The sequence below is a fragment of the Hirundo rustica genome, chromosome 19 (genome assembly GCF_015227805.2).
Source record: "Hirundo rustica isolate bHirRus1 chromosome 19, bHirRus1.pri.v3, whole genome shotgun sequence".
Lineage (NCBI taxonomy): Eukaryota > Metazoa > Chordata > Aves > Passeriformes > Hirundinidae > Hirundo > Hirundo rustica.
In genome coordinates, this window is record NC_053468.1 from 10560853 (window position 1) to 10584251 (window position 23399).

The window sequence follows — 23399 nt, forward strand, 5'->3', positions numbered from 1 at the left end:
GGCTGCTGTCAACGGAGGGAGAGGGTTTTTCTCACTAATACTTTGGTAGGTGAGGAAAAAGGAGGGTAGAGAGAACTGGGATTGTTTGGGGGTGTGTGTGGTTGCGCTGAGTGCGTGCAGTGGTGTTGGAAATGACTGAGCATTGTTTCACGGGAAAATCCAGTACTGTCATTACTGTCATCTAACCCAGGTTATTTTTATCAGCAAGAAATGTAAATAGAAGGAAAAAAACAGTGTTGCATACTTGCTCATCACACTCAACTTCTCAGGACAGACATGCTTCCCCAAGGAATTAATAATTATCAAGGATTTATGAAAGCTCATACCTTTCCCCTTCCAAGGCAGCTCCAGCCAGCCAGTTTCCTGTCTATTTTTGGATTTCAGGTGGGCTCTTACTGTGAGACTTGTCACTCTTTGCAGAACTAGTTCAGGTCCCTTTTTAGATAATGATGAATGGAGATGAGAGCTATTAAAAAAATTACTTTGCTCTTAGCAAATTAGCATAGCAGATTAATCCCTGCTTGTAATCCCTGGCTTGTTCTTCAGGAGGGTGCTGGGGCTGTGATGGAACAGGGAATTTTGTCTGGTCACTTGGCGCACACTCCTGGCCGATATAATCGCTTCCCTTCTGTTGCTCCCTGATGCTCCCACAGTTCCACGAACTTCCAACAGCCCCAAAGGATAGGATTTCCCTCCGGAAGGATCAGATGATTAGCTTATAAATAGCAAATGCCTGCTCAGACCTAACGTCCAGGGTGATTTGGTCCCTGTCCTGTTCAAAGCAATGAGTACAACTGCATCCGCACCTTGCGGCTCAGAGCCGAATCCAGAGAAAGAGAGATGCTTTCCCTTGAGATGTTGAATTTCTGCCTGGAAGGAATCTGCCATGCTGTGAGGTGTTTTGACTTTGCAGCCAGAGCCTCAGAGCGAGGATTGACTGGGAGGCTCCGGCAGCAGCAGTGCGCTGTGCTGCTGGATGTGCCAGTGCCACACCGCAAAACCGGCTCTTTTCTGAGAGCATGAGCTGAAATGAATCTGAAACACGTTCAGTGGCTGAATCATGTTTGAAATGAGCCTGTGTTCCTGCCAGGGAGCCTGTGCTGGTAGTGGGGCACCCTTGTCTCAAAGGCTGAGCTCTTGGAGTCCTCTTTGAGTTGCACACATTCCCTATTTCCTTCCAACTTTCCTACTTTTCTCTCTAGTTTGGTCAGTCCTGGGCTGCTGAGAGATTCTGACACACGTGCTGAGGTTTGATGTGCAGCCTCTGGTTGTTCAGACGTACCTGGGTTTGCCTTGGAGCTGGAGGAGCCCCTTCCCATTAGGGTGGGAATTGGATTGTGGGGATAATTTTCATGGGGGGTGTTTTGCAATGTTGTTGTGCAGTGATCTGTGTGTGGTGGGTCTGAGAGCAGCCTTGGCCTTTCCAGACAGAGGCAACTTTAGCAGGACAGAGCATCAGCAGAACTAAACTGACAGTTCCCACTCTTAATAGCAGTAAGGCCTTTGTTGTTACTTATTACTTTGTCTCCGTTGCTCTTTCTCAGTTGAGAGATTCCCCCAAATTTCTTGTTCAAGAGGGAGAAGCCTGCCCATGGCTTATCCCAAGAGAGGAGAGTTACGTGTCAGTATATTCTGTTTCAAGTTTGTATCAAGTTTCTGGCCTCAGAGGTTTCCTTTTATGTTGTGAGTATTTGTAGGCGCTTTATTCCTTTTAGTCTCTGATGGAGAGCATTCCTGATCTGCCTTCCCTCGTGGATCCTATTGCTTCACTTCTAGGTGGAGTGTTTGCTCAGCAGTGTGTGTACTACAGCTGATCTCAGGCTCTGCACACCCAGGAAGGTCAGCTGGCCCGGCCACACACGATGGAGTTCTGCTTTTGCCTACATTTTCCTGGGGGACAGAAACACTGCGCTGTCCCTTGCAAGGGTGCGGGTCTGATCCTACCACAGAGATAGGCACAGCATTCACAGGAAGGATGGCAGTTAGGGTTGAGGTTTTCCTAAGCCTTGGGAATGGGGTTTGCTAGAAATAAGATAGGTGGGAGTGTTCTGATAGCAAAATACAGGCAACATTTTGGGTACCTCTGTCTGAAATGGGGCAGGAGCCAAATCTGGTGATTCTTGCTGAGGTTGCTGACAACTGTGAGCTCCTCCCCACTTCACAGGAGCCTGTGCTGGCAGTAGGGACAGAGGTAGACATGGCTCACAACTTATCTGCTTGGGGGCAAAGTCTTGTAGCTGAACTTAAGCCCAGAATTGCAGTGAGGTATTCTCTGGAGCTCAGCTTTCTGCCGTTTCATGCTGTCAGAACAGCACTGGCTGGGAAGTGGAGTCCTTGTTCCTTTTCCAACCTGACCAGTTCTTCACTGCAAAATGAAATTGTGGAATTGTTCTCAGAACATGCTTGGACATGGCACTGCCTGTGAGGAACAACTTTATGGTAAGGACCCTTAAAGCATTTCTACTCTACAGTCAGTTCAGTTGCTTAGGTTCTGCCGGCCTTTCCCCGATGGTCCCTGCTGAAACTGAGGACCGCTCCAAGCGAGCGAGGGATATGGTTTGCATTGTTCCTTCTGGAAGCTTCAGAGGGTTTTGTTGGTTTGTTTCATTCTAGAAATTTGTTGAAGTAGACAGCTTCCCCCGAGTGGATGAATGCCTTGTGGCAATCCAGCATGAATCTATTCAGTTGTCTCTGTTGTTTCAATTGTGGTGCCTGGATTCACAATCAATTTTTTTTTTTTTAAATCTTTCAAAGAACTCGGCAGAAGTCTTATTGCAGGAGCATGACTGGCACGTAGCACTCAGGGCCACCAGTGTGACAGAGCCAGGTGGGATCTGTTTCACTCTTTTAAAGGGAATGAGAGCAGCCATTGTCCTGTTCAGTATCTCATTTATGAGGCACTTAGACCCAGTTTGGAGAACATCTCAACGAGGGTACCCTGGGAGAGCATGGCTGGATGCCAGCCTGGAGCCTGGGTTGTGCCTGTGCTTCCTGCAGCTCGGCTTGGCTGCCAGCACCACCTGGCAGCTTCATCACCCCGTGGGTGCCTCGTGACCCAGGGTGTCCAGGAGGAGCTTTAGGAGGATGTGAGGAGCCCTGAAGTTGCTTCTCACCCCGGTCAGCATCGTTTGGGCTTATACTCACTTCTGCTTTCCAGCCAGACAGAACCCCCTTCTTGCCCTCCCAGGTCAGGGCTGCAGCTGCCCCAGTGCCAGAGGCACTTCTGCCTTCCTTCCCAAAAGGCAGGCTGAACTTCCCAAAGGCTAAAATGTTCTGTTCTTCCTGGAAATTCTGGAGCAAGCCCATGGCATCTGGACATAGGCCAAAAAGCCTGTGCTACCCTGGAGTTCAGGCTTGGGGCAGTGGAAATGAGTCTCTTCAGGCATGAGGCCTGGGGACGCTGAAGCTGGATTTGGGATGGAGCACCCTGTATGTGCCAGGACAGAATCTGTGTTTGGATGGTGGAAGAACAGCAGAGTTGTATTTGGGGATTTGGTGGGAAGAAACACACCAAAGTGGGAGTTGCTGAGCTCCTCTGGAAATGCCAGAGATGTTTTTCAAGCTGCTTTATGTACCACTGAGGATGCTTGTCTTCAGTACATTCCCAGTGACTTGGGGTGTTAAAATTTCCTCTGGTTGTGCTGAAGTACAGTTCATGATCTGTGTCCTCTTGCCAGCTTTCCTGTGCCCTTGGGTAGGTCTGGACCCTTGTCAGCCATACATTCCCTCTCCAGTGCTGCTTCAGGGTTCCTTACAGCCTGAGAACTTTTATGTCCTCTGTATGCGGGATTTATTTGCTTTGATGCTATAGTTCAGTGTTGCTTTATTTTTTAAAAGCTGTGGCCCTTGTGACTTGGGGAACTGCTGCTGACTTCTGGTGTGACGAGTGTCTGTCTGTGTGCTCCAGGGCAGCCATTTCCCTCCAATCCCAATGGACTGGGATGGCTGGGAACCCTGCAGAGGGATTAACTCTGGCTCCTCCTTCTGGGGTATCAGCTTCTCCTTCTGTGTGTTTGGATCCTTTGTGCTCTTAAACAATGTGCCTGGTTCTTCTCATCCTCTGCAAATGGTCTGTCTCACCTACACTGGGCTCTTCATCACCTGCCTGCTGGGCAGGGGAGATCTGCTGCTTCTGGAACGTGCCAGTGCTTAATAATTTGCTTGTCAGGAGGTCCTGGCTTGTGTTTTTCATATCCATCCCTTCACAAGAGGTAACTTCTCTAGGACAAGAAGGTTTCCCATGTCTACATACCCCCTCTGACAACCAGGTGATAGGTATCTCAAGGCTATGGATGTGCGTGCATATCCAGCCAGGGAAAAGTGGATACATTGAAAGGGAGTCTGGGCAATGAGAATTCTCATCTTGCTTGCAATAAAGGAAACATCTAGACCTGGTTTCCATGAAGTGCCAGGGACTCGGCCTGCTGCCCCTTTCCCTTCTGCAGAAAGAGGGAATAACACCATGTCCAGGGAGAGGGACAAGAGCTGAGGTCAGCAGTGGCCCTTCCCAAAGAAGAGCTGATTGGTAAGCAGCTGAGTGGGAATTTTGGTACTGATGCTAGCTCTGACACTGCCAGCCTTGGCTGATGCTACAAGCTCACAGGGTACAGTGCCTTTATAAAGTAATTTTGTTACTACATTGAGAGTGTTTTGTCCTTCCTGTTCCCACTCCAGCTCCTGCACTGCTGCCCTGCTCAAGGCCTTGCTGCCTCTTAACTCAGGTGAAACAGATGAAATTGCATTGGCCCCTGAATGTTTGTTATCGCTGTGCCCTGAGCTTTCGTGTTTGGATAGAGCTGCCTATGGGAAGAGAAAGTCCCTTGATTTCCAAGGAGAACTGCTTGTTTGTGCTGTGAAGTCCCTATTCTTTGGGGGTGTTGAACCTGTGGTAAAGGGCACATAATGGCAAGAATAGAGGATCTTTTCTTCAGAATGGCTGTGGTGAGGGAAGGGGCTGTGGTGGGGGACTCCCAGGCACTGGAGGTGGGTGCAGAAATTCCTGTAGGGGACCCAAGAGAAAGTCCCAGATGTTCCCTGCAGCTTTGCTGGATTGCACCATCTCTCAGGGCCGTGTCAACAGCTCCCGCCTGTGGGGAATTGGTCCCTCCAGCAAAGCTGTAGCTGCAGCAGCTTTGCTTTGTGACACCTCCACTTCTGCTCCTCCTGACACTTGGGATCCTTGGAGCGGGTGTTCGCTGTGCCTGGTGAGAACACCGGGGGGGGTGTTTGGGGGCATTGTCTTTTGGAGGGGAGACCTGGGCACAGTTCATCTTTGCCATAAACATTCCACGGGGATGCTTGCTGTTTCTGTGTGATATGGTGATACTGGGGATTATTGCCCTGGAAGAGCAGATCCTTTGTGTCCCACAGCTAATTGGGAGCACAAAGAACTGTGTTTGGAGAGGAGCTTTGCTGCTTGCTGAAGGTGAGGGATCAGTCTTGGTGCAGGAAGGGGCAATTAGTGGAGCTGCCTCAGGCTGAGATTTGATGGATGTAGGGAGGAGCAGGGGCTGCAGGGAAACCTCTGCAGGACTTTGAGACAATACACGATTAGAAGGACTGAATGAATGGGCTTGCTATGGCCCGAAGAATTGGTCACATCCTTTCTGTTGCCTGTGGCTGACTCATACCACTGAGTGTTCCTCAGGGAGCTGGTAGCTCCCAGCATCCAAGGTACTGTGCTCGTTATAGGGCAGCCTGGAGACATATTGCAGGCAGCTGCCTGAGGGAATGCCACGTTACCGGCAGGCAGCCAGCACAGGCTGGATGCAGATCCATGGGGAGTGGATGCCAGGGTTGCGATGTGCCAGCGAGCGACTCATAGCCCTCCCTGCTGTCCTTTGCACTTCCTTGGGCTGACAAAAGGTTATGTCTTCCTTACCCTGTTCTTTGCTCTTTCTCCTTTCTGGAGTTGGAAAGTTAATCTATTGGGACTCTCCAGGGAGTGCCACCCTTCCCAGTATGCCAGTGAGCAGATGGATTCCTCTCTGCTGTCTCATGTCTACATTTCCAAATGAAAGTGGGTAGCTAAGCACCTTTGGATGCTGGATAAGATTATCCTAGACAGAGCATGTTTTGTTCAGCAAGGAGAGCAAATTGAGATTATTTTTTAATGTGAAACTCTTGAATGCAGAGGTTCTGTGCAGATTTGGCTCATTAAGAAACTCTGCAGAGAGCTTTTGTTGCCACTGCTAAATGAGGGAAAAGAGGAAGTAAAAGTGGTTCTGTGCTGAGAAGTGGATTCATAGTTTTGTTTTATAATAAACCACAGACTTATGGACAAGTGAATCCCCCACCTTTCTCTTTGTTCCACTGCATCATTCCTTCTTCAATAGGTGTTTTTACTAAAGGAATTCACAGAAGTTTGAGAGGAACTGTTCTTCCTGTGAGCTTGTCTTTTATTGACATACAAGAGGAAGTTTCTTAGAATTCTGTGAAAAGGTTCAATAGGTCTCGTGGCAGAGGAAGTCACATTTTCAGCGTGTTTTACTAATGACGAAGTACTTAAAACTGAAGCAGGAATGAGCAGCCAGTTCCTCTGTTGGAATTCCCTGGGGAGCAGCAGCCCAGTGGGTGGGATCCCACTGCCCTTGTGCTGCCGCTCCTGCTTCCTCCCACCCCCCAAAATCCCACAGCAAAGGATTGATACTGGAGCGATAGAAGCTGGGAAGTGGGATGTTTCACTGAGTGCTGCAACGCCAGCTTGCCATTCTGCCTGTTTTCTGGAGCTGTGGAGCTGGAGCCCAGGATGCTGGCCTGTGTGGCAGTGTGGGCTGGAGTGAAAACACAGTGCTGGGGAAAACCTGGATTCAGCTGGAATTGCTGATAGAGCTGCCACTGGTTTCAGTGACCATGGGGTTCCATCAGTGCGTGTGAGTGATGCACTGTCAGGAGGAGGGGAACTGCCTCGTGTTTGGGCAAAGATGATAACAATCCCAGTGCTTCCTGAGATATGTCTTTGTCTTAGATAGAGTAAGTATGATAGATTGCATTCTTGTCCTAAACCTTGTAGGGGTAGGAATTTGATCCTTAATGAGTTTTATTATAGTTAGTTATTAAGGGGAAGAAATCCCAGGCTCTGTTCCCTGTGTGAATTGCAGCAGATGAGCCTCTGGCTCCTCTTGGTACTGAGCTCAGCATGTGGCCACCTTCATCCCTCGTCCTGCTGGAAGCTGCCAGCAGGGAAGGGACAGCATGTGTGAATTTGAGTAGCTCTTGCTGCTGGATAAGCTGGGGACTTGCTATATATACCAAATTGCCTTCTCTTCCCTTGTATCGATTGGCTGGGGATTTCCCTTTCTAAGAGTGCCTTTGGAGTGGCTGGCATGGCTAGTGCTGTTTATAGAAGCAGTTAAGCTCATGCTTAGAGAGAGGTATGAGATGGGAGCACTTAAGCTCAGCTGAACTTGCTGACCTACCCACATCCTTTGAGGTGAGGTTATTAATGAAAGCAGGTCAGTGTGCAAGGCTTCACGGGATTTTCCATTGCTGAAGTGCAAACCAGTTTTGAAGGCTCCAGATACCTGGAAATTAAAGACCAAAGGCTCTGGTTTAACATTCTTTGAGGTTAAACTTTGGGGGCTTGGGGTGGGAAAGAGGAATTGTTAAACGCCTGGTGAGGTATTGCTTTGTTTTGGGAGGGATACCACCTCCAGAAAAGCCTCATGAAGGCCAAGTTCCCAAGTTTGTTGCCTAGTTGTGCAGAACAGCTGTGGCAACACAAAGCCCTGAGAGGGTTCCTTGGGAAGAAGGATGTCCAGACTGTCAACATAACAAACCATCAGGAGACAGTGCCTACAAACCCAGGGTTTCCATGGGAGCCAACAGCTCTAACTGTGCTCAGATTAGACATGCAATTGAAAGTGAGCTCTTAACTTATTAATAACAGCTCTCAAGAGTTTTCATCTCCTCTTGTGGTCTTCTGTAGCTTGATAGTAAAAACACTGAGCAGATGTTTGTTGCTCTGTTTTAGAGGTTCTTCCTGTGAAAGGGGGAGCTGAGAACTTAATGTGATGATGGCACAGTTACTGCAAGTTTTGGAGAGGAACTGGCTTTGCCCCAGGAGCGGGGAGGAGCGTTCAGTAGAACTGTGTGTCCACAGCCGTGTTTCAAGGGTCAGTGCTGCAGGGCCTGGCACAGGATCCTCCTCATCGCTTGTGAGGAGGCTGCTGGGAAAACTGGGCTTGGTCTGGGAGAGTCAACAGAATAAATCCAGATGCTTCCTTGTCCTCTCAGACCTGTTGATGGTTTCAGTCGTAGCTTTTTTGCATCTGTGTTTATGTGGGTTACTAAAAGATGCTTCATTATAGTCACATGGAAGAGAACTACCCTTGGAGCAAACAGGGCCTCCTAGAAATTTTTCCTGTGGTGAATGGTGGCACATGAGGTCTGTCCTAGGGTCTGCCTCCAGCCAGCAGCACGTGGTTCCAGAGCTGAAGAGCCACAGCTGGAGCTAGAAGCAAGGCTGAAGCAGGGCTGTGAATCCTAGTAGTGTTACAGGACATGTGATCACCTGGAATAAAAGCAGTATTTTCTGCTTTCAGACACGGTTTCTATGACTGTCCCAGGGGAGATTCCAGATCCTTGCAGGCAGGCACCACTTTAGATGCTAAAGGTATCTTGCCTGCCCTTTACCGAGGTCTATAGTTCCCCCATCCATCCTGTTATCTGGCTGCAGGAACATGCCTCAGAAACCTTAGGACTCCTTAAGTAATATCACATGGGTGATTGTTTATGCACCTGTATAAAAGAATAATAGTTACATTTATAATAATAACAGGGCTGAAGTTGTGTTACTGCTGTTTGGTTGAAATTATTTTAAAATACCCACATGTTGAATGCCAGGATGTTAGATGTGGGTGCTTGGGAAAGCCCTGAGCTTGGCTGGGAAAACCTGTAGTGGGGTAAGGGAGGGCAAGTGGCACAATTCAGGACTTTATCTTTGGATTTCAGAGCCTTCTGGTGCTTTTGGGTCACATCTCAGGTTTTTTTCTGCAGTCACAAAGATTGCCTTTCAGAAAAAACTGTGGCTGTCAGAGACTCCCCAAGTTGATGGGGTTTAAAGGTGAATTCTCCTGGTGCATAATGAGAACTGAATGTTTGCACAGAGACAATTTGGACCGCACTTCTCTGGCCTGGAGACTTGGGATCGACCTCAGTAGTGCAGGCACCATTTCCTTGAAGCTGTTGCTGCTTCCTTCCTGAGATTGAGTTGGTGTCAGTGCACGGTGTAGAGGGCAGCATGAGAGGGAGCCCAGTGCCCAAACATCCCTCCCAGCGGACCTGCAGGATGCCAGGAGCAGGCAGGAGCCAGGGTTGCAGCTAGAATGGGTCCATCTGCATTGCTTTGGGTAGGGACCAGGCAATTGTTTGTACTTGAATAAAGGCTTAATTGTGACTTGAAATGTCCCAACTGCTTTTTTAAAGAAAAGCAAACAAAGCTGGAGAACAACAGGCTGGAGTTACAAGGGAACTTTGGAAATGTTTGCCAGAGCCGTGCTTCCTGTCTCTGTCAGTCCCACAGTTACGGAGTTCAGCTTGGAGCCTCGGCCTTGAATTCCTTCTCTGCCAGCTTGGGATGAAAGGCCTGTGGGGTGGGCATGGCACGGGGGCAGCAGGGCTCTCTCAGTCTGTGCTTCCTCCACGTGCCCTCATGGAAATGACTGAGGGATCTGTCCCTCTGTGCGGCCGATGAATCAGTGCGGTGATGGCAGTGCCTGTGCCAGGCCGTGCTCCCGTCCCTGCCCCCGCCGGCTCCTTTGGAACACGGAGGAGGCAGACGCTGACCTGGCAGGGGACCATCCCCGGTGTGCTGCTGCCACCTGGTGCCACCGGCTGCCCCAGCCCCGGGGCTGCAGAGCTGGCAGAGCCACAGCCTCGGGAGGAGAGGGGAGATGAGCTGGGAAACTCCTGCTCCTGGCTCTGCTTCCTTCACCGTCACTGCGTTCCCCTTGAAACTCCAATTTCACTGTCATTAATGTAAAGAGCAGAGTCAGCTGGCATGCAGGCAGCTGAAATTAATTATGCTTAAAATCATTGCAGAGATGGATAGCAGTGCTTGTTAGGGGTCTGGCAACGTGCTGGGCTCTGCTCTCTTCCCTCATTATTGCATACACCTTGATGGCATCTAGGTGACACTGCTGGACTCTCCAGCTGGGGTCTGTCAGAATCTTCCTGTGCACCCCCACCCCATAGAATCACAGAATGCAAGGTTTGAAAAGGACCTTAAAGATCATTTTGTTCCATCTTGCACATGATATAAACTCTTTCCTGGCTCCTCTGTGAATCCATTGCTCCTGACTCCTGGCTGAGCAAGATGTGGCAGAGGAAAGGGTGGGACAGACAAAATGCTGCTGGGGACATGGTCCTGCAGCTTGGATGCACCATAAAGATGGTTTCTTCACTCTTCTGCAAAACAAGTTGTCATTAGACTGCTTTGACAGTGTCCCCAGGCTAAGCTGTCCCCTGAGCCTGACACAGAGGTTGCTGGCAGGTCCTGGCTCCAGGTGTATCCCTGGCCCAGCCTATCCAGTTCAGCATTTTTTGAATTCTGATGTTTTTTTTCTCCCCCAAGCTCTAGTCTTGTTTGCCTGTTTCCCCCTCCAGCTCTTTCCACACCCTCTTCTACATTCCTGCATCCTTCCTTCCACAGCTGGCTTCCATTGTTCTTCCACACTCAGCAGTCCTCAGTTCCTCACTGTCCAGCAGCATGAACCCCAAAACTGCCTGTACCCCAGTGCTGCTCCTACTCCGGTGACCTCTGCTCAGCTCAGTGACCCCTGTTCCCGCCAGCAACTCTACCCCAAGGTCTGCATTGCTCTTCCCAAGCTCTATGCTCTCCAGCTCACCTGATGTATTTCCTTTTCCAAAATTTCTCCTGTTCATTCTCCCTTTTGGCAGTGTGCATCCACGGCAGCTCTTGGGTCCAGGCCTTCCCACAGCCATGCGGGCTCAGGGCTCATGGCAGAGCAATTCTGGGCTTTGTTAAACCTGAGCTTTGCTTTTGTTGGGCATTAAGCCTGTGGCTGCTCCAGGCAGCCCTCTGATTTCTCTAACCTTCTTTCCCCTTTTTTTTTTCACTGCAGAGGACCTTGTTTCTTTAGAGGGGAAAGGACAAAATACAGCATCAGCATGCCCTCCAACCTCTCTGCATTCCTTCTGGCACCCTGCTCCTTTCCCTGCACCAGGCACAAGTTCTCCTCTGGTTTGTCCTCTCATCTCTGCCCTTGTGCTGTCTGCTCCTCCCTCTTGCACTATTCCTCTTCCCCCCTTGCCCAGTTTCTCACCTGGCTCTGAATAACTCCATGCTGTGTAGTTTCTCCCCTGTTAAAAGCAAAGCTCACCTCTGCTCCTACTCACCTCCTGTGCCTAATATTTTTCCCCACTTCCGTCCCTCGGACACAGCCCAGTCAAAGTGAAATCCCTCATCTCCTCAGCCTGGAACTGCTGCTGCAAAAACCCTGAGCTTGGCAAAATCTCCGTGTTATTCTCCCAGCCTTTGCCATTTGGGAGATTTGACTCTGTGACAGTTGTGCTCCTGAAATCCTGAACTCACTCTGCCAGTTCTCTCCTTTGCTCTGCTGCTCCTCCCACTCTTCCTTGGGGATTTGCTGTCCCAGCAGGACTCTGGTTTCTGTCCTGTTGCTCTGTGTAACCTTATCCTCACACACATCTCCTGCCCTCCTTTGCAGCTGGCACAGGCATGCTCTGTCCCTCTCCTTCTGTGTCTGGCTGTCAGTTACAGGCCTGGATAATCTGTCCCCGTGTCACTCTGGCTGATCCCAGCCTCCAGCATCCTCTGTACAGCTGTATGTGCTTGCCTTAGGAATGAGCATTAGGACCAGCCCAGCACTGGCCACATGTGGGTGTGTTTTTGAGGGCTTTTCTCCTGCAGGATGGTGCTGTGCAGTCAGGAGCATTCCTGGCTATGGCAGCTTTCCCTAAACCCTGCAGTCCTGCAGAGAGTTGATTTATGTGTCCTGGCCTGAGCTCTTGGGAGTAATCCCATGTTTGAAACCTAGATGTTCCCACTTGGAATGCAACTGGAGCCTCAGCAACCTTCAAAGAGTTCATGATTACTTTTAAATATGAAGAAAAATGCTTTCAGGATATTTTAATCATGGCCTGACTCCTGGGTTGGACAAGCAGGAGGAGTTGGCAAGTTGTGACCTTCTCCTGGTGGCTGTGGGTGAGCCGGGGTGGGAAGTGGTTCTGTGCCATGGGCTGAATGAGGCAGTGGCCGTGTCTTGCTCTGAGACCACCCCCTGGAACTCGGGATGGGCCATGCAGTGTAATGGCAGGTGGCCCCCTCCCGTGGAGTAATTCCTCTTGCCCTTCCCACATCTCCCAGGTAGGATGACTTTGAACGTGAGACTCAGTCTGTGATCCCAAGCCACTGATACTGGGAAGAGTAACTGGAGGTTGGGGTGTGCCGAGGGCAGCTCTGCCTCTCCAGAGCCTGTGAAGATTCATGCATTCAGACCTGGAATAAAAACAACTATTTAATGGAGTTTTAAATACTCCAAGCAACAAAAAAGACGACTGTTCCCATAAGCTTGATGGAATTTATTCCATTCTGAAACTTCATCTACCAGTAATTGTATTGAGATCTGTCCTTGTCAGCAGGACCAATACTTTGCATAAATATTGCAGTATATGGAAGAATTCTTCTATTTTATTATCTTTGGCTTTTTAAGCTGCATAGGTGAACTGATTTTGCTTTGGGTCAGTACATGGGATTGGTCTTCCTTGCTCCAAGTGTGCTGCCTGAGGTCTGGCAGTTGTAGCCATGGTCCCAGCAGTGCTGGGGACAGAAGTGCCACCAATCTGTCCCCTCTGCCATCACTGCTATTATGAATTTTTGCAGTGGACATTTTGCCAGTCCATGTTGAGTAGCTCATGTGGGGGTGCCTGTGAGATCCTCTGAGCTGCACTTCCAGCAGCCCTTCATCCATAGGTAATTCTGCATCTTGGAATTCAGCCCTTCCCCCTGGTTAGACTATAAATTAGGATCCCTTCATGCTGCAAAGCAATCTGAATATTTTGGCAGCTTGTCACCATAATCTGGTATTGCTGTGACATTCCTGAGCTCTGGTAGCCCAGTCTTTTCTTTTTAACAGTTATTCAGCAGTAAAAGAGTTTTGTTGTTGAAGACCAGCTGGTTGTGGCCTTCATTAGAAGCAACCCTCTGAGCCATAATTTTGTTTAAGATAACAAAGACCGGCCCATACAATCTACTTTGCATGTAACTGTGGGGTCTGACAATTATATTTTTAGCCTCTAATTACTCCAGAGGCTTGAGATGGCTGTTTCTGTTTTATTTGGGATCACAGTAAGGCTAATAGGTTTCCTCTTTTTTTCCTTCTAACATCCCCTGTTTAATACTGGATTTGTTCTTCCCCTTTAAGTGTACCAGGACCAACTCTACAATTTTAGCTGAAATTAAAGCAAAAATCTCTGCCTGGGGCAGATGCTGAGCGCAGAGAGCTCTGCTCCAACTGCAAACAATGGCTGGAGTTTTACGAGCAATTAAAATCGAGTCTCCTAGCAGGGAGCGGGGAGCTTCCAAGGGCCACCCACCTCGCCTGGGGCACCTACGAGGCCCCTGCAGCCAGGAAGCCTTAGCCAGCTCTTGCTCCCTTTCCCAGCTTTCCAAAGCTCCATGTGTGTATGTGCCCCAGTGGGCACCCTCCCTCCTTCCCACAGGATCCCTGCTCCATGCTGTGCTGGCAGGTGAATCTGTTCCTCATGATTCTGTCTTCCCTATGCCCAGCTCACCATTGTTAATCCCACTGTGCTGGAGGTAGGACTTTCAGCTATTTTCAGAGGTTCCTGTAAATTCACAGCACTGTGCTTTCGTGGCACCTCCATGAGACTTGGGGAGGCAGAGGGAGAGGAAGTGATTCTCCTGGGTTTTCACAGCCCAGTTGTTTGTGGGGATTGCTGCGATTCCCAGTTCTGTCGCATCCTAGCTTGGGTTGCAGCTGAGAGGGGACCTGGGAGTCGCAGTCCAGAGCTGCAGTTTGGAAAAGGAGCAGTCCTTTCCTGGTGTGTGTGACAGTCTGGCCGGGCTGAGGATGAGCATCCTGGAGGATGCAGGCAAAGCTTGGTCCTGGCCAGGTTCTTCCAGCAGCCTCTTCCACCATCTGCAGGGAATGGGGACAGAGGTTTCCAGACACTGCTCCAGTCCCTGCCCCTCTGTTTCTCACCTGGAGGGGCAAAGATCCCTAGAGGCATCAGTGTGGTTGCATAAGGAAGTGCTGTGTGAGTCATGAAAGCAGGAGGCTACAGGAGAGCAAATGAAGAGTTTTACGAGTGTTCTCAACTCTGACAACGGCTTTATCATCTGTTTGTCTCCCAGACTGAGTGTTTCAGAGGAGGTTACAAGCTATAAAAATGCTCAGGAGAAGTGAGTTATTTTCTCTACTTGCCCCAGCCTAGGTGTGTCAGGTATCGCTTCACCAGCAGCACCAGTACTGTCCTGTGCCTCCCTCCAGCGAGCAATAAGGGAGGGCAGGCAAGCTGCTGGCCCCATGCTCTGCCTGTGACTGCACAGCAGCACAACAACCAAAGCTCTGGGCTTTGGGATGACTTGTGGGTGAAAACATTCAATGTGAGCTATCAGCGTGCACTGGCACCCAGAAACCAGTGACAGGACGAGGAGGAATGGGTTCAAACTGAGAGAGGAAATTTAGGTTAGATATATTGGGAAGGAATTCTTCTCTGTGAGGATGGCCAGACCCTGGCACAGGCTGCCCAGAGAAGCTGTGGCTGCCCCTGGATCCTTGGAAGTGTCCAAGGCCAGGTTGGACATCGGGGCTTGGAGCAACCCGGTCTTGCCCATGGCAGGGGCTGGAACAAGATGAGCTTTAAGGTCCCTTTCAACCCAAAGCATTTTGTGATTCAGTGATTCCATCTGTGTATGAAAGGCCATTGTTTTCTTTTATCTTCTTTCCAGTGCCATCCTTTTTGTCTTGGCTTTCTCTGTCCCTGGCCCCACCTTCATTTAATTCTGGAGCTTCAGCCTCTACCTTGGCATAGCAGGTGGCCAACCCCAGCCAGATTTTAAGGGGAGCTTCTGACCTGGATTTTGGGGTAATCCAGCCTCTTGCATGGGAAGCAGCTCCGTGAGCAGGTGCCAAACCTGACTTCCACTGGAGAAGTTGGTGGGTCCAGTCCTGAGAGGTGCTGGGCAGCACTGCTGGGTGCAGTGGGTAGCTACCCCCTCTTTTTCAAGGGCTGGAGACCCTGGGCTGGAAGCCACAGGGGCAGAGCCAGGAGCCAGTGGGACACAACAGCCTTTGAAAAGAGGATGGCCGTGGTCAGCTCTGAAACAGGGGGATGCATTTGAGATGCCAGCACAGGAGCGTGTGGAACGGGACAAGTGCTTGAGCGAGACTGCCTGGTGGCCTGGGACGGCTGTCATTCGGGTAAGGCTGGAGGTCCCCAGAGGTACAAGCAGCACCTGGGTTTTTGTGGTATCTCCTGGCTTTTTCTCACCCCATAAATCCTCAGGAACCCCTTCAGCTTTGCCCCTGCTCCCACAAGAGGAGGAAGGCCCTGGGGACGCAGGAGCAGCAGCATTCTAGTAGACTGAGCTCGTGGGGCCAGGAGTCCTGCTGCCATGGATTGCTTTCCTCTTGGGCAACTGGCTGTCCAGAGAGCTGGGGGATGGGAGCGAGGAGGAACCTCCTCACTCATGACGCAGACACAGAGTTTCAGTTTCTGGTCATTACTGACTTGTACAAGGAAGGAACTCAGAAACTGCACTGGCCATTAACAGTGGTTGGATACACTGGTACAAAGCACGCTGCAGGAACAGTACTCCTGTTGTTCAATGTTGTCAATAATTCATGTATCTTCAGATTTAGTGAAAAAAGCATATTTAACATTTTTCATCCCTTTCTTACCAACAATCTAATTATGCTTCTCATGTCACTTGTATGTCGCCAGTTGGCAGTGACTCCTGGTGCCTCCTGCTGGAGACTCTTTCCTCTGTGAAGTCTGATATGTGAGATCATTTGCTAATGAGTGGGAAAAAGGCTTTTATAGTTCAAAAGAGCCAGACTGATTTGGTTTGAAGGGTGATAGTGCAGTATTTAGCTTTTTCTGTTTTCATAGGAAATTTGATTCTCAGTGTGGGTGGTTTTTTTCATAGTTTCCTGGAACCTGGTGATCTGCTTTTAGAGGTAAGGTAATGTGACAGAATGGTTTGGGTTGGAAGGGACCTTACAGACCATCTCATTCTACCCCCTGCCATGGGCAGGGACACCTCCCACTGTCCCAGGCTGCTCCAAGCCCCAGTGTCCAACCTGGCCTTGGACACTGCCAGGGATCCAGGGGCAGCCGCAGCTTCTCTGGGCACCCTGTGCCAGGGCCTGCCCACCCTCATAGGGAATAATTCCTTCCCAATCTCCCATCCAGCCCTGCCCTTTGGCAGTGGGAAGTCATTCCTTCTTGTCCTGACCCTCTAACCCTTGTCCCCAGTCCCTCTCCAGCTCTCCTGGAGCCCCTTCTGGCCCTGGCAGTGGCTCTGAGCTTTCCCTGGAGCCTTCTCCAGGTGAACACCCTCAGCTCTCCCAGCATGGCTCCAGAGCAGAGGGGCTCCAGCCCTGGGAGCAGCTCCATGGCCCCATAAAGATAAGAATTAAATGTAGAGATACATTGCACAAGTCTGGAGTCCTTTCTGACCTCCCATTCCTTTCTCCTGTCCTTTCCTGTCAAGTGCATGGTGGGATGTGAGAGATGACCTGACAGGCCAAAGATAACAATTCCAACCTGGGCATGGCAGGAGCAGGGTGGGAGCAGCTGCCTCACTGTGGAAATCACATCTCAGCAATGACTCCTCGGTGCCGGCATTCAGCTTGGCCTTCTGACATGTGGATGTCAAACCTGACTTAGTTCTGGGCTGGGAAGGAAATCCCTGAGCAAAAGAAAGCCTTGGGCAGGTATTCAAAGCTGTTCTGTAGCCAACACAATTCCTGAGTAGAGGAAGAAGGGGGATTCCCAGCTGGGGTGTGTTGTGTGAGATGTTTAGATAATGTCCAGTTGCATATTTGTTGGCCTTTGTATTTCACCTGAGAAGGTGAAAGGTTAAAATTAATGGTGGCAAAATTTATAGAAGACCTTGAGCGTTCCCAGACTTCTGACATGCTACAGGGGACTGGCAGAAATCAGGTTTGGTTGGTGAGCTCTGAGTCATCCTCCAGCTACACTGAAATACTGAAGATCCCTGTTTAAAATATCATTGTATTTAAAAAACATTGGGACACACACATGCAGATTTCTGTGCTGCTTCACAGAACCCAGATTGGTTTGGGTGGGAAGGGACCTTAAAGCCCATCCCACGCCCTGCCATGGTCAGGGACACATTCCACTCTCTCAGGTTGCTCCAAGCCTTGTCCCATCTGGCCTTGGACACTGCCTGGGATGGGGCAGTGGGAGGCTGCTCAGGCAGGTGAGGGGTACCAGGACAGGACTGCCCAGGGCTCAACCCATCCCTGGTCCCAGTGTTTAATTGTAGATAATTCCATCCCCTCTGTGGGGCTGGAAGAGCAAAGCAGAGGCAAAATGTGGGCAGACGAGAGAGATGTTGGTGACCAACTGATCTTGTATTGGTGACACCTGAAAACTTTGAGGAAGGGCCTCTTCCTTCATGGAGCTCCCAGGATCACCTGTGGGAGCATCTGGTCCTATTGGAAAAGATCTTGGAGCAGGACCTTGTTCAAGTCATGCTGCTTTGCTTTTCCCTTCCTACAGATGCTTCCTGTGATGTCCCAGAAGGACCTGCTGGTTTTTCCTGGTACTTGGAGTGTTTGCATCCTGCCCCACCTCCCAGGCAGGACCCAACTGGATTTAGAGGTGTTTTATTCCCAGAACCACAGTGATCTTCTGCAAACACTCAAGTTCCCTGTGAAGGATCTTCCCCAGGTCCTTGAATCACAATAACTAAGTCCATCTTCCTTCAGCTCCCTCCTGTGTTGCCCCAAAGTGTGTGTTTTGTACATGTGGGGCACAGGCTGCTCTGTGCTTATGTGACAAGTCCTGGGTGCTGTGTTAGTAAGTGACCAGAAGGATTTGGTGTGTCCGTGTGATGCTGAATCTGGTTTCCAGCAGCTCCTACAAAAGGCACAAAACAGAGGTTGGCAGGGATAGGTACAGACTGGGCACTGGCCTCGGGGGTCTTGATTTTATTCTCCTCTATGTTCACACTGGAGTACCATTCCTGTAAATTAAAATTCTTAACTAAAATCGTATAAGCTAAACTTCTGCTCTGGGTTATCTCTTCTTTGCTGCAGGTGAGACTTGTGGAGGAACAAGGAGAGGCTGAGCTGTGATTGAACCAGAAGGGTTTGGACGGTGTCTGAGGATGGTGAGTCCATGTCCTATTTCCCCTCTACAGGATGGACACTGAGGGGCTGGAGCGTGTCCAGGGCAGGGAACAGAGCTGGGAAGGGTCTGGAGCCCCAGGAGCAGCTGAGGGAGCTGGAAAGGGGCTCAGCCTGGAGAAAAGGAGGCTCAGGGGGAACCTTGTGTCTCTGCACAACTCCCTGCCAGGAGGGGACAGCCGGGGGGGTCGGGCTCTGCTCCCAGGGAACAGGGACAGGAGGAGAGGGAACGGCCTCAGCCTGGGCCAGGGGAGGCTCAGGGGGGTATTGGGAACAATTCCTTCATGGAAAGGGTTGTTCAGCCCTGGCACAGCTGCCCAGGGCAGGGGTGGAGTCCCCATCCCTGCAGGGGTTTAACAGCCCTGTGGATGTGGCACCTGGGGTTAGTGGTGGCCTTGGGGTGCTTTGGGCATGGTTGGATTCAATGATCTTAGAGAACTTTTCCAACCCTAATCATTCCATGATTCTCGTCTGCCTCTGTCTTCTATGGGTGGTCTTGTTCTCTGTGTGTCCAAATCTTGTACTGCTGCCAAATGTAGGAGAACAAATACAAGAATGAGCAAGAAGAGTGGAACAGTATTGCGTATTATATACAATAATATAATAGAGAGGATTTATCACTGTCATCAAGATGCTGTTAATAGGATACATTTACCCCTAAGCCTCTTATTGGAATATATTGGGAAAAAAAGTAAATAAGACTGGACCCCCCCCCTTCTGCCTCCCTGGACTACTGACATAGTTATTCAGTTTTTGTAGCTTACTGATTTATTTTTTTCTTTAAAACTTACTGCTGGGGTTTCTCATTGTGTTCCTCTGTCACCTCTCAGTGAAGGATTTCACACCATGTTAATAACAGCTCTGGTGCCACCAAAGGAGCAAAAATTTCACAAAAATTAGTCACAGAAAAATGTGGTAGCGAAGAATCTGAACCAGAGCCAAAGCAGCCAGATTGCTGATAAACTCAGATAGAGGACCTCTAATGCCTCCAGCAAGAAATAACCCAAAATACAAGGGATCTGCTGGGAGGAAAAAAGCTGGAGACTGGAAATGTTGAAAGATAGGCTGAGAGTGTCCTGAGGGGGGTAGTTTGAAGAGGGGTGATTGCATGTGGGCTGGGGGTGGGCAGAGCCTGAACTCGCTGCAGTGACATGGATCAGCACCAGCTTTGTGTTGTTGTGGGGGAAGGGGTGCTGAGGAGAACTGCGGAGACAGACAAAGGGCTGGAAATTCAGATTGAGGACATGAAAATTTAGGTTAAACATGTTAGAAAAAATAAATGATAAACATCTGGCAGAGTGCTCAAGGAAATGGTGATGAGGGATTGTTCCCGATGTGTTTTGTTAACAACTGGAATAGGAAAGGAAACTCTCTGCATTAGTTTAGCTCTCAGCTTGAGTAGTTACACACAGCATTTTTGCTGTAGCCCCTGTCCTCATGCTCCTGGTGCTGCCTCAAGATCTCCTGTTCTTCCTGCTGGAAGAGCTGATCCCTGTGCTGCAGGGTGAGGAACTTGGTCTGGGGTGGGGAGGTGAAAATCCTCACCTGTCAAAACCTGATAAAGGACCTCACACTTAAGCTTGGAGCTGCCCTGGTATCACATTGGAGGTGTAAAACCCAACAGCTTCTCTGGGTGGGATTGAGGTTAGAGGGATGCAGATATATCCAGATATGAATTAAAAAAAAAAAGGGGAATAAACACATGGAAAATGTATCAAAAATCCCCCCAGGAAACATGGAGAAGGCCAGGTTGGGCCCCCTGAGGGCAAGGCTGGTCAGACACCAGAGTAACAGGGCCAAGTGAATGCTGCAGGGGAGTGTGACTCAGGTGTGTGCCCTCACCTGGCAGACCTGCAGCTCAGGGACTTGGTAATCCAGAAACAATTTATTGATGTTTTATGAGCCCTTGGTAGGTTTTCCTTCCATTAATTCATCAGGCTTTTAAAAACCAGGTGAAGATTTGCATTTGTGTCAGGGCTGTGCTCTGATGCACAGGTGAGAGGTGCTGAGCACCTCTTGCTTTGTTTTGGAAGCAACCCCATGTTGTTTTGGTTGGTTCTCTTGTATTGGGAATAACAATAAAATGTGGTGCTGCCTGTGAGCCCTTCAGGATTTTGTAGACCTCCACACATTCCCCTTAGACAGCTCCACCTTCAGTTCTCATCATCCCTCTCTGGACCTGTTTTGGTTGTTTTGTTTTCTTGGGGTTTTTTGGGTAGTTTTTGTTTTGGGGGGGAGGATGTGTTTTTTTCTTGAGTGCAGAGACTGGAATTTTGGATTTACTAAAACATGGAAGCTTGTCTTTTCCCTGAACTCCTTTCCTGTGTCTGGACAGGCCTTACCCTGACCTGGCCCTGCCCACCCTTAGGTGTAATCATTGTTTGGTTTCTTCTACACAAGAGGGTTTCCTGCTCCTTACTAGTACCCAAAGATACCTTTACTGTTTCAAATGACCTTCTGAAAAGTTTTGGGTTTTTTTTTTTTATATTTTATTAAAATTCTCCTGTGATTTTATGAAAATTATTCTTTCACTTTGAAAAAAATAAACCAACACCCAAAAGCCCCTTCCATTTCACCCACTGTTTTGGGAAGAGACTGTGGGCTTTTTGTCTCCCATGGCAAGGGAAAGCAAGTTGTAATTGCAAGCTGTAGAAAAAAAGCACTTACCTCCATGAGCTTCTGTCAGCAGCTGAAGGCAGAGAACTGAGGGAAACTCCTGACAGCCTCCTTGGAGTCCTTCCTCCTCCTTGGAGGCCGGAGGGCCGTGGCTCCTGAGTCAAACACAGGGAGGGCTGGAGGTAGGCTGTGGGTTATCGGGTACTTCGGGGCTGGCTGGATCCCTGTTCCCTGCAGGCATGCTGAGTGCTTCCCTAATTCCCATGGCATCAGTGCCCTGTGGTTAACAAGGACAAGCCTAAAAGCTTTGCCCTTAGTCAGCAGCACCTCAGATGTGCCTCACCAGCTGCTCTCCCCTTTCTGCTGCTCCAGGTGCTTGGTCTAGTGTTATCAGCTTGTTGCACAACTCTTCCCACTTTTCCCCAAAACTAGCTGCTGATGGGAATGACCTTGAAGACAGCACTGGTGCTGGTTTAATCCTTAACTCTGGCTAATGGAGCCCTAACAAGCACTTGGTACCTTAATACATTACTTAAAACTAATCTGGCAGGTGAGTTGGTGCAGGTGCTGTGCTGGCAGCTCAGTGCTCAGTCCCACAGCAGCATTCCCTCTCCTGACTGCTGGGCTGCTGGCACTGTAGGCATCTGGTACCTACCCTATGGAGGGGCCTGTGACTTACCTGAAGTGGGCATTTGCAGCCACCGCTCATCCCCTTGTGCTGGTGCATGGAGGTGACAGCCCATGACTCGTGCCCTTTTGTCCCTCTCCTCAAAAGCTTCTTGCTGCATATTCAGTTCCTTGCTCTCCTCTGGACACCTTTCTGAACAAGTACCAAATGCAGTACTACAGATCTATAAGCTCTTCTGTCATCCTATCCAGATGAAAAGATGACACCCACCATCCCAGTCCTGATTTACGGGGTATAAAACAGTAACTTCTCTTGGCACAGGTTTAATGGTTTGTTTCCACCTCAGGTTCAGCAGCTTTCAGTTCACCCAGAAACTGCCCTAGGCTTTGAGGAAATGAACTATTTATGTAGAGGAACCTGGAACAAAGATGCCCTTTATGCAGACAGTAGTGGAGGCAGAACAAGAAGTGCCTTTGGCCACAGCTCATCAGTCCCAGAATCAGCTTATGGGGAGAGAGAGAGAGAAATATGTGTCTGAGTGCAGCTCATCTCACCCAATGTAGGCATCTGCCAGGCAGAAAGAGAATAAAAATTTTAACTGTTAGAATGAGATAAATGATGCAAGTCTCTCCCTTCCCCATCTCACCTAGAAAAAAAGGTCTAGATAATCAGCTCCTAGCTTGATCTTCACTGAAAATAAACACTCAGACCTGGAATGATCTAGAGTATCCTGATGGCCCCTCTGCTGCTGGAGCCCCTGGCTGTCAGACAGAGCCTCCCTGGCTCCTGCTGACTTACTTCTCATGTCCTGGAATCCCCTTCCCAGGGCAGTCACCTCCTGCCAATTTTTCTGTCTGTTTTCTCCAGCTGGAGGCGGATCAGGGCACTCTGTGCAGTGGATGTGCTACCAGGAACAGGGCTGCGCATGCAGATTTCTGCCAGCCCTTGCCTTCCCTCCCCTCCATCTCTGGGGTGATGCCCTGTGCTGGAGAGAGGAAAAGCCCACCCTTAATCTATAGAAGGCATGGGTATGGTGCCTCCTGCCTAAGGAGAGAGCTATTTTATTTTTGATGCTAAAAAGTAATAGATGATAAAGCTATGCCAGGGTTGGGAAGGGCGTACGTGTCTATGGAAGGCTGAGTCCGGTGTGCTGGCAACTCCCTGCAGTGAATGGGACCAGTTTTTCTCTTAGAATCATGGAATGGTTTGGGTTAAAAGGGACCTGGCCAGGTGGGAATTAGCTGCACCCTGGCCCACACTTTCCCAAATTTGCCAGTGACAAAATTATTCATTTCAGGATGCTGACTGGCTCCAGACCACGAGAGAGATTTCAGCATCCTGATGCCTGTCCCATGCTGCCAATGCAGATTCCATGGACACTGGAGGGCCAGATGTTCTCTGTGAACCCCGTGCTGCAGGCTGAGCTCCTGGTGCATGCAGGCTTGTCTCCATAGGGAATATCATCTCCTTTGGAAGCTGCAGGATGGCCCCTTGAGCGCCAGTCCTATCTTTGCCAAGCACTGGCTCATCTCCAAGCCTCCAAATCCCTTTTGGGACCTTCAGGAGAAGGCTGCAAGCTGTTTACCTGCAGTGTGGATTCAGGGATAGCTGGAGGGGTGGGAGGAGCAGCACAGGAACAAGGGGCACTGCTAGTGGGAGGGAAAAGGAGCAAATCACTGCCAGCTGCCCTTAAGAACATGCTGCCCACATTACATTCAGCTCCTCATCCTCAGAGTTGAGAATCACTTGGAATGGCAGTTGGAAGATAC

General features: G+C 49.7%; 1 protein-coding gene across 3 annotated transcripts in view; it reads left to right on the plus strand.

The window, feature by feature from the left end:
- MTMR4 (myotubularin related protein 4) overlaps window positions 1-23399 on the plus strand; it is a 61700-nt gene that overhangs the window by 2395 nt on the left and 35906 nt on the right. Inside the window, exons 1-2 of one of the 3 annotated variants that reach the window (XM_040082237.2) lie at window positions 15407-15428; window positions 18297-18370. In XM_040082237.2, coding sequence (XP_039938171.1) covers window positions 18368-18370 — 3 coding nt within the window. In that variant the 5' untranslated portion in view covers window positions 15407-15428; window positions 18297-18367. Of the gene's footprint in view, window positions 1-15406; window positions 15429-17794; window positions 17929-18296; window positions 18371-23399 lie in introns of those variants that run through there. The other 2 variants (XM_040082236.2, XM_040082235.2) reach the window with 2 other exon arrangements.